Below are 16,513 nucleotides of genomic sequence, written 5' to 3'. Positions count from 1 at the left end.
CCCCCCGCAACGCTGTAACTCCTACACTTATCTTGTAAACGTGTCGAAAGTCCACGTGCGGTGCGGACGTCGTCCGTGTAAATCGCCGCGGCACGACTCGCCGAGTTTTTTTAACACGCGTGCTTTCGTTGTTTAATTTTTTATATAAGCTTTTATAGCCGGAAGATCGCCAGCTATTTATATGGAAGCGCGCACGGACTTTCATCGGTCTCTCTTGTGAAACGAGATATTGCGGCGATATGTGTGGAAGAAAATGCGAGGGAGAAGAGAGCGACAGAAAGTGGCGAATTCGAAGCAATGCAGCTTTGTGATATCACGCTGTCTGCCTGCAAACTTCAAGCTTTCACGCAGACAGTAACCCCTTCATTCTCACTAATTACTTTACACGAGAGATTCATACGTATGTCGTTACGCTCAGCTGAAATTTATCAACTTTTATCGCGCGCTCGGAATTATTTGAAATTTAATTGCCGGAATACGACTGTGTCTAATATTTGCATTTTATTCTTCATTTTTCCACGTAGAGAGAGGGAGAAGAGGACAGAGGGAGGACGTTTCTTTTTTAATTCAGTTAGCTTTCATCTCTTCTTGGCTCTTCAATCGTTACACACGATAGAAGGACGTACGTATATACGTGTACACGCGGCACATATATATCAAAACTTTCGCGAGAAGGATGGAGACGCAAGAAGAAACTTGTTTTATTACGTAATCAACCTTTTCAAATGTGTTCCGCGTGTTCTCTATTTCTCTCTCTCTCTCTTTCTCTCTCTGTTTTTTTTTCTTTTTATTTACACGAAATAGAGAGAGCGAGTTTATTCCCTCAGTAAGCGCTTGAAAAATTCGCGCGCGATAGGGGAGACCGGGGTTAGATGTCCTATATTTTAGAATTTCAAAGTTATAATTTCTCAGGCAACTAATTCTTATAACTAACTCTATGAACATAATAGAAACAATCTTGTGTATACATTAATGCCCACCACGACCCTGTTAACCGTATATTTTATTTTGTAATAATCAAAATATGAACATGCAGTAACTTAGTCGTCTTGCCCTGGTATCGGGTTCAAATACACAGTAACACAAAGTAAGAAAGTCACGTGTATAAAATATGTATCCTGATTAGTAGTTCCAAAGTCTTCGCGAGAGGTTTCTGCAACCCTCCTGGTCTTAATTATAAGCCAACTTTACCTCGTCCGTATCTCTGTTCAATCATCGTACGAATGAAAATTGCATTACCAGGAATAGTATATCAGACATTTGCAAGAAATTTTATTCTAGCAAGTAACACGTTGTTTAATTTTATTTAGTCACGATGGAGAATATTAATAGAAAGTTCACAAAAAGTTTGAAAATTTACTATGCTATTAACAAAACAGTTTTTTTTCTATTTTTTGAATTATAATATTATTTCGATTTCAATGAAACTCAGGGAAAAGTATTTATGTTCTAAAAGAACCATTTTGTACTCGCTATTCCTCTCAAGATAAATACTAAAAAATATATATAAGCAAAATATGAGCACACTGAAGTCATATAGCTCCGGTCTTTCCTACGGCCGCGAGTAGTTTCCTCCCCATCTTGTTACTTCTGCCCGAGTGTGATCTCGTGGTAGCGCGTTACACCGATTAAAGTCGTTATTATGCGTGACGTGGAAGCAAGATGCAATCGCGATTGCTCGCAAACGTGCGCGCCATCGATCGTCGGGCTGTTTACGCGCGAATGCAACGACGATCATCTCGTTTACATGGAAATCTCGAATTGACACACGCCGCTTTCGAGGTGATGTGATATACGGCGCGGTTTAAGGTACGATAGAAGCGCCCTTTCACGTAGGGACTCGTGTGCTCGGCGAGTGATGGATGGTGGAGGACGACGAAGGGCTGCAGCCGACGCGCGCCGTGCGATTATCCGCGACGGAATCCTCGGCGTAGCTGTGGAAAAAGGGCAGAGAGCAAGAGGGACAATTTGTTGGAAAAATCCGCTTTCCTCTTTCGAAAGCTCGAGCGGGAGCATTAAGAAGACCCGGTCGGAAGCGGTTCTTGGAGTATGAAATCAAAACACAGGAGGAAATGGGAAAGGACTTCAACCCCAGGCGCGCCATGTCGTCAATTTTAAAAGCCCAGACCTTCCCGAGGTAATAAGAAAGAATAACAAGAGAGGAAACCCATGGTCCCCGATCAGCCGCTGTTCGACGAGCGGAACGAACGAGAACTATGGAAACGCTTCGCGACTGTCGTATGAGCAAACGGCGAGTGCTTTATCAATTTGAGGGAACAAATCGGGATTGGAATGAGAGTTTCGCGAGCGGAATGTCGAGAGGCTTCAGAGAAAGAACGAACCGGAGTCGAGCGTCGCGCGTGTCGACGCTCTCGAAGGACGTTCAGACGGTCTTCTTCAACGTCCTCTGCCTTCGAAGCTGCTCGTTCTTCGCCGGCGGTTTTCCATTTAAACGAGATCCAACCGTCATTTAGCCGCGCCGCGCGAGATCGCACGTGGACGTACGTTAACGAGCATCGTTGCCGCATTAAAGCTGCTCGTACGAAGGTACGAACGCGCGCGCGCGTGTCTTTGGATGTGTCACCAATTAACGTCGTCTCATCGACACGTCGTCGCGCCGATGCAACGTGTATGTGTCGCGTAGGATGACGCGCAATGGCCCTATGCAGATTTCCCATTCTGAAGGTTCGCGAGAAGTGCAATCGCGCGTGCACGAAGCCGTACGGAAAATAAATTACACTCGGCAAAATATGAAAACAGGAGAATAAAATGCTTTTAAGATATCTTGAGTACTTTACTGGAAACACTACTTTACGTTACTTTTCTGAAAATGCTACTTTGAGTACGTTATTGAAAACGCTACTTTGAGTAGAACAAAGTAGAAGAGCGTGTTTGTTCGAAATCGGATATAAAATAAAGATCAGAGAGAGAATATCGGGAAGACTTTCCTGGCTAGAATCGCACACGTCTGAATCATTACATTTCTAACCAGGAGCCACTATTATTTTGGGGGAATCGGATTGGATGCCAAGAAAATTCTTATGCGAGAAGGCGCTTCGCGTCGCGTCACAACGCGACATTCCCGACGGTGTCGCCGCAAAATCGACTCGGGCGTATCGCTCGCCGGATTGAGGCGTGAGCAAAAACCCGACGGGATCCCGGGATACCTAAGGAATATGAATATTTAAACGATCATCTCCACGCTCGCACGACTTTTACGCGCGCGCGCGTCCGCGTTTTAAGAGCGCCATGGTATCGATCTCGAAAGAGTTAGCGTGCCGTGCGGTTGTTAAGGGTGTTTATCACCTACGTATCCTTCAGGGTCACCAGATTTGTGTCAAGAACTCGAGCTCGCGGATACGATACGCAAGAATATCGTAAAAAAATGTGAGAGAAAGAAAGAAAGGTAAAGAGAAAGACAGATTGATAGATAGAGAGAGTGAGAGAAAGAGAGAGAGTGGGGAAAAAGAGAGAATCGATGTACTTCGCGGAACAGCATTTACGCAAATACAATATTATGCAAACGATCGCGTAGATCGCGCGACTTCGCGTACGAAATCCGGTTTTTGCGGCGAATCGATGCTCCCGAGACGATAATCCAGAAAATATTGCGGACGACGATCGAGTATGCAAATATAACGGCTTCTGGTAGCCCGCGAAAAAGCCGTCCGATGAAAAACGCGGCAAGTTTCCTGATACGCGAAACTCCGCCGATCTCGACCAGAAACTTTACTTATCACGGCGAGAATCCAGCCGCGTAATTGGAGCCGCAGGTTTCCTTTCTTGACCGCTTAGTAACCTACGTTATTAGGCGTGCGAATTAGGCGTACAAACGCCATTTATCGATACGCCCGATAAGAACTGCAAATAAAGCGAATGCGCGATCGCGCTACGATAAGAAATTTGCACGAAAACGAACTCGCCGTCGCCCGTCGACGCGTTAACTACTACGTCAGTGCACTGTTTCGCGCATTTTGCGGCCAAGTGTATCAGACAGCAGACGGTAATTGACTTTTGTCGCGTAGCCGGCGAGAGCTCTTGCGCGCGGCCGCATCGATTACGTTGGCATTAAAGTAAGAGAGGGGGATCGGATTTAATAAACCTCGGCGGATGTGATCTTGAAGCGGTATTAAGCGGCTACGGTTTATCTCAATAAGCCCGCCTCGCAACGTTCGATAGCGAGAAGAGTCGATTGTATGCCTCTCTATTAATCGCTCGCAATATTTTGCGCGAGCTGCGGGGGCGAAGTGAAGGAGAGAGCAGGGAGCAGGAGGGGATCGTTAAGTCGATATTACCCGGAGAGACAGCCGTCAATTTGGCAGCAATTCTATTAGTCGATCTTTAAAGGTTACAACCCTTATGAGTGGCTCGTGCGGCACTTATATTCGTTATATAACATGATGAAATAAAGATATGAAGAAAATGGTCGAAATTCCCTCAAAACAATATATCATGTAAAGTAATATATGAAAAGTAGAGTGTAACTTTTAGCAAATTCGTTGCTGCATTAATATAAGCAGAAATTTACGTTACTGCATGATGCAAATACAACGTTTAAATTAATGCAGTAGAAACACTCTAAAAGAAAATGATAAAAAATTTTTTAAAAACAATATCCTGCAAAATTTGATATGAAAATATATCAGAATACAAATTTGTTGCCGCATCAATATATAAACAAATCTACACTATTATGTAAATTTTACCATCAATTCAATACAATTGCTTTGTAAATATAACTAAAGCGATTGTAAAGTTTGCGACTGTCTCACATTGTAACAATCACGAGAGTTTATTTGGGTGACGTCTTTATCCGACACTTGCCGCGGCGATTTAATCGTTCTCCGCGATTCGATCTTGGCCGATTTCGGCGAGGAGGCTCTCTCTCCCTGTCTGTGCGACTGGCTGGCGAAATACCGCGCCCACTCACCTCTTGTTACGATCGACGTAATATCGGCGCGAATGCCGCCGAGGACGATGCCGCCTCCGATCGACGATGGCTAACCCGATCGTCGCCGTTTCTCTGGAATTCCGCCTGGAATCCGCGCGGTCCCGATTGTACAGGGAGTCCCTTTGGGAATCTCGCCTGTTCTCCAGTTCAATCTCCGACCGGTCCCTCGATCTGGTTATCGTCCAGATGAAGAGCGACACTGCGATCATCTTCGCGCGTTTCCTTCACCTTCGCGCAACCGATAGTATCTCATCGATAACGGCACCGCTAATTATCGGCGCGGCCTCGCTCGCGAAATTACGCTCACTGCTTCTACCGCGCCTCGAGATCGATAACTCGAGACAGCTGCACACTTTTCGTTGCCGTCGTCTTCGTCTTCGTCTTCGTCGTCGTCTTCGCCGTCGTCTCGCTTCTCAAGTCTCTCGCGTGAGAACCTCATCTCGTTTCGCGGTGACGAAAATCCGAGAGGTAATTCAGTTCGTATGTATCATAAACGGCAGGAGGAGGAGGAGGAGAGTGGGTGCGCGAGTCGCGCCTTTGTCTTTTCGTCTATTTTCTTCAACGAAACTTTCCGTCCACGAGACGCAGCGAACTCGCGCCAATGGAGCTCACCGAATACGTCACGTACGCGCAGTCCATTTTGATTGAACTTACAGATTTCCTTCGGGGATCGGATTCTCCCCTACCGAGGGGCCAGCTCTGCGCTGCTCTGGTACTACGAGACGCAGCGATTCAATTTCCTTCAACGACATCAGAAACTAAAAACAGTTTGCACTTTCGCTATTCGCTCCATCTCGTTTAATGTCATCTCTGTTTACGTAATTTCGAATCACGATATTGTGTTACATTATGTTGTTGTCACGCAAAAGATGTATTGCCTATATCTCAAAAATAATAAAAGAATTTCGAAAAAATTAGAGGTGAATCTATTTTGCTATCTATATTGATCCAGACTCTGATTCAATGCAGCAAATTGCTCGCGACAGCAATAAATATTAATATATATATTGCTATCGCGGGCAATTTGCTGCACTAAATCAGAGTCTGGATCACGAGTTACTCTACTTTGAAGTGCAAATCCAGCATGCATGATGACGTCAAATGACATTTCAATAACGCGTCACATTTCAATGACGCTTTAATGTGAATAATATGTCATTTGACATAATCCTACTATTTGAGAATATTTTAAGCGAAATATATGATGTTATCTTTGATGAAGGAAAAGATAATTAAAAAGTAACGATGAGTCTCAATTAATATATAAAATTTCATTGTAGCTCAAAATTAAAAAAAAGGTTTAAAAAAAGTCGGAAGAATAATATAAAACAAATAAACTGTACAAATGTGATGAGATAAAAATATGTAGTCTCACTCAACAGTCTGTATCATACATATGTATACATTACACGTTTTTAAATCACAAATAAAAATATTAGTATATTTCTAATCTTCAATTATTTTTAATACAGATTATATATGAGCAATACATCCTCAAAGCGACTTTAGCGACGTAATTTTAACCCTGAGAGAAATGTCCGTCTCCGTTTTACCGAATATGATGCAGCACTGACAATGAGAGAGCGTGAGAGAGAGAAAGAGGGGGAGAGACAGAAGGAGAAAGAGAGAAATACAGAGAGACGTAATTAAAATATAATTACGATTCGTTCAATTAATATAGACAATGCTCGCGATAGCTTAGTCACATTCTCGTTTTAATTAGCCGTTAATGGCGACGTTCAAAAGAACGCAATAAACACAATAATTTACGCCAAGACAAAGAATGAAACGTGCTGAGAGACAGCTCGTCAGTTTTCCTCGGCACCTCGAAATCTCTCCTTGGCGCGTTGGAATGTTGCGTCCTCCGCGTTAAATAAATTCCTTTCGAACGACGTAGTTGTGCCAAGTGGTCAAGCTCATAGTTTCAAAATAAATCGTGCTTTATGAACACGATGCATAAACAAAAAGCGCCAGCGGCGATATTTTGGGAAAAACGACTTCTGCCGCGTGAGTCTCACGCGCGAATGTCCGCGAAGCAGTTTGCGCGCTCTCGAAACCAATTTAGGTGTATATACAGCCCCGAACAACGTTCGCTTCTTCTCTCCCTCTTGCGGAGCTGAACGATGTCTCGTCGTCGGGGCGTCATTAGCGTCGAAGAAAGACGCACAAGCCGCGCGGCAAGAAATAGGCCACGTTTCGCGCGACGAGCTTTACACACTCCGCGAGAAACTGTCATGTGGGCGTCGCGCGTGCGCGCGCGCGAACGCGGGAGTTGACAGCAGCGCAATAATCCGACGTCATTTAAATTGATTCGCGCGCAGCTCATTACGAGAGCGAGCCAATATCGGGCAAGCGCGATATTTATTGTTCGAAAGTTGCAGCCGAGACAGCCGTGCGACAAGCGCGGCCGGAAATACATATCCGCGCGCTCGCGCGAGATATCGCGCGGCTGCACGCGCCGGTCTTTTTGAAAAATCACAAAGGCGCAGATGTTGCGTGTGAATAATCATCAGCTGAACGCCTTCCAATGAGGGCGACAAAAGCGATCGTTTGTGCGCGGATCGCCCGCACGCGAAAAAGAGAGAATTAAGGACTTACCGAGCGAGAAGGGTAGTCCCGAGATTAAAAATAGCCGATTCTCCCATTATGGAGTAAGTGTGTCTTCCTCAAACGACAAGCGCGGAACGCAGAGCCTGCGCACGTAGGCCGCGTTCCCGTTGCATCGACGGGACACGATAGAAATGTCACCGCCTGTGACATTTCTCTTGTGCGCGCCATTAATAACAAAACACACCTGCGGACAAGAGATGTTTCAGATCCCTCTGAAATCGCACGAGCGGAAAGAAATCAAATCAAATGCCCGTTCGCGAGAAACAAAAAGCGTGCTTCATGCTCGCCAGCAGTCTCGTCCAATTTATCGAGTGCGAGAGAAGGAGAGAGAAGGATAGAGAGAGATGCACACTGCGCTTCGTTGAGAGTATAATTAATCGCGTTCGCTTTGCGAGTTCGAGCTCGTTGCCACTTCTCCGACGAGATTCGAATAAGTTTCAAGCGAACCGCACGCGCGTTCCTTGAAATCGCGCTTCTCGATAATGCCTCCCCACGCTACTGCGTGACACGCTACGCAAAATTCCAGCCGTGAGCGTCACATAATTTCCTCAGAAATTAACAATTAAATGGTCGGCGGCGCGATACAGGCGGTGTGAATTCACCGCGCACTAGCGACTATACATTTCTCCACCATAATCGTAAACGAATCTCTCTCTCTCTCTCTCTCCCTCTCCCCCTTCCTTTCTCTCTTTCGTTATACGGTCCTCGATTCTTAGCATTTGAATTTACAATGCCCGACGCGCTCGAGAGTTTAATGGTTCGTTAATAGATTGTTTTATTGTCCGTGAAATACGCGAAGCGACATTGCGCGATGTTCTCCCTTCAATTTTATATTGGAGCAAATTCGGAGAGTGTGTAGAACTTGGGGTGTAGAATAGCATGCGATCCCGCTACGGAAAGAGGACTCCTCGAACGCTTGTAAGAAATATCGATAAAGCCGTCCTAACAGCTAGCTTAGATCTAACTAAAATAATGTAAACAAATGAAATTCTTTGCATGCGTCACGTATAAGAAGATGCTACAGAGGAGAGCTATTTTTGTTATAAGAATTTTAAAGTCTTAAATTTCAACAATTTCAACAATGTCACAATTTTATTTGTATATAATAGTCTTATAAGAAAAAATTTAAAAATATCATATTTCCAATCCAATATTTGTATTTTTCATTTGCTTTTTATTTGTGTTTTTTATTTGAAAATTATTTTTTAATACTTTTTGAATAAAAGAATATATATTTTTCTTTGTTGAATCATATATATAAAATGTATTGTCGCAACTAATTTATTCTCTCCTTTAATATTACGTGATCTCATTTTAAAACTGACATGTCAAAAATAAAAATATTTCCTAAACAAGAATATATTTTTTTCTGTATAAGTAAAAGTGCATTTGCAGCTTAATGTACAAAGAGAACGCGTTCGTTTTTCAAAACCTTATCTTGTCTCATTTTATGTAAAAAAGGGATTTATTTTCGTTGAATAAATAAATAAATAATTAAACCAGAGATATGACCCAAGCGAGCTCTAATCTGTCTGAAAATTTTTCTGTAACCAGATACCTGACGACAGGCTCGTACAGTTTGCCGTCGGTAGTACTAACTATTCGTTATTTCGTCATTATCTAATCGCGATGTTATCGATAAAGTGCGCGCGCGTGTTATTTATACGCACATGTATACGGGGGAAAACGTTTCCGTGCACGGTCGATTGTAATGCCGACGTCGTTAGAAAAAGTCGCGGGCGAAGGAAGTTTAATGTAACTCGATGCCCTCGCAAATGATCGCGGTTTTCGTGCTTAACAGAAAGTCGACTGAAAGCGAAATAATTAACCTCGGCTGGTAGCGCGATTTTTTGTTTAACTGCGACCGACCGTGACTCGCATAGACCGATGACGTCATTGCGTATATAGCGTATACGACCATGGCGGCAGTGACAAACTTCCGAAAGTCGCGCGATTGTTTCTCTAATAAAATTAATACGAATCCGTTCATATTGCATTAAACACTTATCTGAAAAAGAAAAAGAAAGAGAGAGAGAGAGAAAGGAAAAACAAAAGAGAATGACGTGCCTGGTGCTAGAAATGTTTAACAGTGATATTAATATTACAGTGTCCCTGTCGATTGTGACAACCAAAAGTGCTGTAACTTTATTCGGAAAAACGTGTGGCCACCGTTTAGTAACCGAGTGTATATGCTGATGGTTTTATTTTCGAATTTATCCAATGTGAATTAATCCTTTGCGCTCCGCAGAGTTTCGCGCAGTATTGACAATTTACTCACAAATATCGTCAAATTAAAGTGAATTGAGTGAAAAGATACGTTTGATCCAACAGTTGGTTACAGTCTGCAATTTTTAACACGTTTTATTTGAAGAATTTTCTCCATATCACGTCTGTTTTCCTGTAACCGTGGAAAGCAGACTTTGTTTACACGTGGATATAGAAAAAAAACACCGTTGCGACACATGTTACGTCGGTAATGAATATGTTAAAGGTATACCATGTTTGAGAATCTCACAGATAAGATACTAATTTCTTTCTGCAAATTGTACGTCGAATAGGATGCACAGAATTACGAATGCCTCTACATACCGAAAATACGTGCAGTAATAGATTGCTTCGATGTATATAAAAAAAAGGATGAAAATTTTTAAACTGACATCTCGAGTTGTCAGTTGGCGTAAGTATTTACAAGTAGATACCAGAATTGTGCAGCTAGATATGTGCCTCAGTGTTTGCTAACGATAATTTCAAGAGACGTTTCTGTATCTTTGAATTTCCAAGTGTACGAAAAGTTTGCGGGAGGATTTCTACGTAGGCATAGTTATGTTTTCTGCTAGCACGATAAACAAAGTAGTACACATTTACATAAAACTTATATGCACAGTGGATTGCAAAACGGTTTAGACACAATGAAGTTGGAAGCCCACCAAACTGTGAAAATTGAAAATTATTATCGCAGTGGGCTTACGGAATAATAATATGTAATTAATAGTATAAGTATTAAATTATTTATAGTATTTAAATTATTTATAGTATAATTATTTATAATATTTAATTATTTATAATATTAAGAATACTATTATACTAAGAATAATAAGAATACTATTAATAATAATTAATAACAATTGTTATTGTTAATATAATTACTAGGCAGGCCCGTCAGTAATAACTTTTAATTTGGACAGTTTAGTGAGCTCCCAACTTCATTGTGTTTGAATCGTTTTGCAATCCACTGTACAGGAAATACCGAAAGGACAATGCAATCGTATTAGTGATGATTGTCTCTACGTTATCGACATTTTTCGAGTTCGTCATCCACTTTAGCACATATTCTCAAGTACAACTGAAGATCTGGAATAGCGATGAACTTGAAATGAGAAATATCGGTGTGTCACACTATGTGTAACGTTGGCGAACGTGTTAACGAATTTTAGCGCAATTTTATTATTATTATCGATTGAGTCGACACGTTTAGAGAGCAGAACTTCAAGATTCTCCGAACCAACCTTGGCATTCGGAAATCAAAAAGTTGAAGGACGCTTTTCTCTCTGCGTATTCCGGAAATTCAAAACGGACTCCTCATCAAGACAGATGCACGATGATAACGCGACCGACACGCGAATATAGTTTTGGCTAAGTCATAGCAGAGCTTTCCTGCGGCGAGAAATTGCGATGGGACCTTTTGTTTCCGGGCGTCGCGGAGTACTCACGGCTGTGCCAAAAATCGCACAATGGTCAACGAGCGAAAGTGAACGGCTGGCTAGGGAGCATTCGGTAGGTCGATAAAGTCCATTAGGAAAATTGGAGCCATTGGTGCGACCCCAAGGGCTCAACAAGTACTCCTCGACCGATCGTTGAACGATTACTCGACTTGGAACGCCGAGTAGACGACCGGTTGTCGGCGAGTCCTCGGGAAGCAAAGCGAGACACTCGTGTGCACGGCGTGTTATCGCATCTGCGAACGTCGCGGAAAAATCGACGGAGCGGTTTCCGCGACCGGAACGGCTTTCGCGGTTGATCAACGACCACGGAGCGGATCGATGGACGACGGGGAAAATTGGAGTCGACGAAGTGGACATGAGAAACGGAGACCGAGGTGGAGACGAGAGCGCGGAGGCGAAAAAACTACGTTGAAAAAAATGTTTGATATTAGTGATTAATTACATAGAGAAATAATTTTTCTAAACTAAAATTATCCGGCCGGGATATCACAATGTGTCAAAGGGATGAAATCAGTTTCTTCTTTCAGAAAATCTTTTTAATTTTCCTATATTTCTAGTTGCGCAAATATAGACCGTTAATAAAATCTACCTTGCTGAGAATGGTAAATTTCGCTAGAGAAATGTACAAAAAAATTTGAATGAATTAATAAATTTCTGGTGAAATATGAACAAACCAGAAAATTCCGACTGATGTTACAGAATTCTGTTCAAGTTAATCAGAAATCTCGTTGAACATAATTCTGGTAACTTCAATAGAAGGTCGATTCATTTCTGGGTTACAAAATTCTGTAGTAATTTTTACTACAAACTTCTCACTGTGCAGAATAATTATATTCTTCACTATTATTACTTATAATTATAAATTATATTATTGTTGCGCTAAAGTCCGTCCGTAATGAATCTCAATTTTAGCAGTTTGTTGAGCCCCCAGCTTCATTGTGTGTCCAAACGGCTCTGCAACTGATTATATTACGTTAGCCAAGGCAATCTTGGCGCGCGCAATTACACGATGGAAACATTAGCAAATTGAGCAACGAACACGCATTCGCGGCGGCTCTGACAGGCCAGGTACTCGCGTTCAATGTGCTTTGATTTTACGAGACACATTTGGTAACAACATTAGAAACCGGCGAGGACCACGAGGGAAAGAGAGCGCACGCGTGCGTCAGTGGCACGTATCGGCGCTGATTACTCGCCCGGTCGTCCGGTCAATGAAATAAGCGCCTCGCCAGTAACAATACTGAATTTCCAAGTGAGCCTAATACGACTCGTTGATAAAGCGACACGAATGATACACGAACTTCCTGGCGCGTATTCCTGTACCGTCGCAACGAATTAACGTCGTGAATGATAACGCAAGCGTGACGTGTCACGCGCGTCAAACTTGGCTTGATGTATTTTTGATCGATCTTAAAGCGATCGGCAAACCGGGCATGAAGTATTCGTTTAATGAATTCCCAACAGTGCTCCGTACAAAGCGGCACTTTGTGATGATCGTTTTTAGCTCTCTGGAAAGAACCGTTGGGGCTCTACTTATCATTTCGATAAGAGCGTATGTTAATGAGAAAACGCGTCGCGCACACGAGTGGACTTTACGACTATATAAAGAGAAGGGGAAAGAGAGAGGGAATGGATAGAGGAGAGAGAGAGAGAGAGAGAGAGAGAGAGAGAGGCAAAAAGTGCCGCGTAGAAAAGTAACGTACCAAGAGAAACGGAGACGGCAAAACTGGGAACCTCGTTACCAATACTATAGCTGCTTAAATTATTTACGCTGTCGCATGCACATGCACAATGTGGCGTAGGGAACTAAGTCGATCTCGCGACAGAAATATTACTCGCCGATGGAGATGGAGCGCAAGCGTTTTACCGCTCTGTAATTCGCGAGCAACGTATTGCGTATCCTAATTGTCTATTTGAGCGCGTTTTCTGAGGGTGGCTCTGTGAGTCTCGTTTAAATGTCAGCCGATCTCTTCGATAAGACAACAGTAAGGATAAAGCTGGACGTCTCATTCGCGAATTTCTACGGCGGAAAAATTCGCCATTTCCAACGACCACATCACGTCGCGATCATTCAACGCGTCACGCGCGACCGACCGGACGATTCCAAACGTTCACGTCGAGAGAGAGTAGACTCCTCATCAATGTTTCACTGCGGATCGTCTCGCGGAGAGGTCCCGGAGCACGTTGAACTGTCGAACGAGCACTTGCATTCAGAACGCACAAGCAACGACCGAGCGGAACATCGGGACGCGCGAGCTAGACCTCCTTCGTGGATCTCCTCAGCGCGTGGTCACGGCTCCGACTGGAAACCGCGGGAGTTCTCACACGTAGCTGCTCCAGGAACAATCGATAGTCGCGTACCGTTGCGTGCGGCAATGCCGTTGGAGAACAGGAGCTCGTGACGCGTCAGGGAAACTGGTCCTCGTTCTCGGCAAGGACACTCGGATCCCGGCGAGACGCTCGACGCGCGGCCGATCGGCGGAAACTCGGCGAGCATAATTAACGGTCCGTCGCCGCGCGACCAATTAGCACAATCGCTACGCGCGCTCGCGCGATACGACAACGACGACGACGACGATGCGACGACCTTTCGTGTCGAACTTACACGGAAGAACGGCGAAAGACCTCGTTCGCAAAACCGCCGCACGTCCACGTGAGTCAACGCCAACTAAAGTTGGCGGGCCGCGCGTCGCGGTCACGCGATGCACCGGCGCGGGAGCCGCGACGCGCCGCGTCGCGTCGCGTCGCGTCGTGGCGCCGCGCCGCGCAATCCCGCGTCATCGACTGCATGCGTATGTCTGTCTGTGCAATGGCGTGCGCGCACGTATGTATGCGTGGAGAACGTTACCGCTGCTCGAAGACCATTGCACATGCACTTGAGCGCGAGAAAAGCCGCGACGGTTGAATTAATATCTCCCACCCCTCACGCGCGTGTCCGTCCCCACCGCGTGCGTGACGCGAGCCGTCGTGGAAACAATCGACGGCGACGGCCGTGCTATAATGAAGGCAAGCGTGTCTCGACTCTCTCACGTTGGCACCGGCTGCTTGACACTTGATCGAATAATGACACAACTACAGTTTCCTAACACAGGTTCCGATAGCGTCAACATTGGCAAGGTCGGCGCGGCGGCCGCGGCTCGGACTATCATGGCGTAATGGTTGGCTTCGGCCATTCTCGTGACGGCACGAGAGAGCTCTGGCGAGCCTGTGATACCGACAAGCGCCGCTCGTCATTCAATTGGACACGTTCAATAATTCCGTCAAAATTGACGCACACGACGACACGATTCGAATTGATATAATTGGCCGATTCATTGTGGTAACTCTTATCGTCGCTTCGTTCCACTTTTCCCCGTAATTCGGCAACTGGCCATTTGTTGTTGACGGTCTCATGGTTAGGGGATACCAGAGCTAAATGCTCTATATTTAAGAATTTTGAAGTTACAACTTCTCAGGCAACTAATTGTTGTAACTGACTGTATAAACATGATAGAAGTAAGGTTCTTCTATGTATTCATGCCCGCCACGACCCTATTGACCGTATATTTTGTCTTGTGATAACCAAATACAAATATGCAGCAGTATAGCCATCTTATCCTGATACTGCGTTCAGTTGTTCAATAATGTAGGATAAGAAGGCTACGTATCCTGATTAATAGTTTCAGGATCTCCCCGAGAGGTCTTCATAGCCCTCCTGCCGGGCCAACTTTACCTCGTCCGCCTATATGCACTGTTTCATTGCAATCATTTTATGTATGAAAATTTATTATCAGAGAAACAGTATATCATATACATACAAGAAATTTCATTTTAGCTACACATTGCTTAATTTTATTCAGTCACGATGGAGAATATTAATAGAAAATTCCGAGAAGCTTAAAAATTTACTTTGTATTACCAAATCAATTTTTTCTATTTCTTAACTGTAATATTATTTCGATGTTAGTGAGACTCAGGGAAAAATATTTACGTTCTAAAAGGACCATTCCACGATTTTGTATCTACTGTTCCTCTCAAGATAAATACTAAAAAAAGCATATGAGCAATATATCCTTGGGGCCATATAGCTCTGGTCTCCCCTAATGGCAACGCGATCAAAAACTACGTCTGTCTCGCGCCGGCGAATTTATCGGAATCGCGCCGAGACGGTCATTGTAACGCCGCCGTTGTAATACAAATACATAATTTCGCTTTGTCATGTTGATAAGCCTTTATCTAGGCAGGTCAGCCGCTGCTGGAATACGTGGCGCCCTTTCTAACGCTAACTGATTCAAAACTACCCCCTCGCGACAGACGGAGGCAGAAGAAAGCTACGTGCTGTCGTGTTGTTCGCCGAGCAGTACGGAATATTCCGCGCGAGAAGCTCCCTCTCGTCGCCCAAGCTTCCCCTGTCCCTGCCGAGACGTTCGGCGCGAAAAGTGTAAGTTAATCCCCACCGATGCCACCCTGCTGTAGACGTCATCACGCATGACGTCCCGTGTAATTCGCGAGAACTGTCACAACGCCGCTAAAAACTCGCTATTCAATGTGTTGATCGGTTTTTCATGCTGTCCCCAAGGACAAATGATACCCTTTTGTTTGTGGAGGAGCGCACAATCAGAGAACGGCGCGTACGATCAGCACGAGGACAAGATACCCTGACAGACTGATATGCGTAAACTGTACAATTTTAAGTATGTTACATCATTAAATCCGTTATGTCTCTTCCCAGGTAGCAAAGTGACGTCTAAAGACGTCATTAAGACGTTATTAAGACGTCTATGACGTTTTAGACGTCACCTTGCTACCTGGATTTATGACTGATCAGGTTGCAATCATACTTATCACATGGAATGACAAGATATAGCACGAAAGAAGCACGAGAAAAATTATCAAGAGTTGTTCAAAACAATACGTCATATTAAATGCAATATGAAAATCCGAGTGTAATGTTTAGTAAATTTGTTGCTGCAGCAGTACAACAAGAAATTTACATATGCGATATAAATTTAATAATTAATTTAACACACAGTATATTCACTTCGCAAGTATAATTAAAAGAATTATAAAGTTCCCATCATCGCGATTACCTCACGTCGTGATAATTATGAAAGTCTACCCGGCTAGAAACGTGGTCTGAGCGGAATTCTCGAACGCCGGGTCGTCCTCGACGCGAACGGAAAGGACGAGGATCGATTGTCTTGCGATAGCTCTTTCGACCGTGTTAAGGAGTTTATTCACCAGGTATGTA

The 16,513-nt window shown here is 43.9% G+C and overlaps 1 protein-coding gene across 12 annotated transcripts in view; it reads right to left on the bottom strand.

Annotated features, from left to right (window-relative positions):
• The window catches only part of LOC116840694 (cAMP-specific 3',5'-cyclic phosphodiesterase), a 474,033-nt gene that overhangs the window by 118,792 nt on the left and 338,728 nt on the right, over nt 1–16,513 (bottom strand). Inside the window, exon 1 of one of the 12 annotated variants that reach the window (XM_032807762.1) lies at nt 4,931–6,218. The exons of the other annotated variants lie outside the window; for them this stretch is intronic. Coding sequence (XP_032663653.1) covers nt 4,931–5,160 — 230 coding nt within the window. The 5' untranslated portion in view covers nt 5,161–6,218. Of the gene's footprint in view, nt 1–4,930; nt 6,219–16,513 lie in introns of those variants that run through there. 12 annotated transcript variants of the gene reach the window in all.

The sequence above is a fragment of the Odontomachus brunneus genome, unplaced genomic scaffold (assembly GCF_010583005.1).
Source record: "Odontomachus brunneus isolate Ranch 3 - 2012 unplaced genomic scaffold, Obru_v1 Obru_scaffold_011, whole genome shotgun sequence".
Classification (NCBI taxonomy): domain Eukaryota; kingdom Metazoa; phylum Arthropoda; class Insecta; order Hymenoptera; family Formicidae; genus Odontomachus; species Odontomachus brunneus.
The sequence above is the reverse complement of the archived record's forward strand: the minus strand, read 5'-3'. Positions and strand labels throughout refer to the sequence as shown.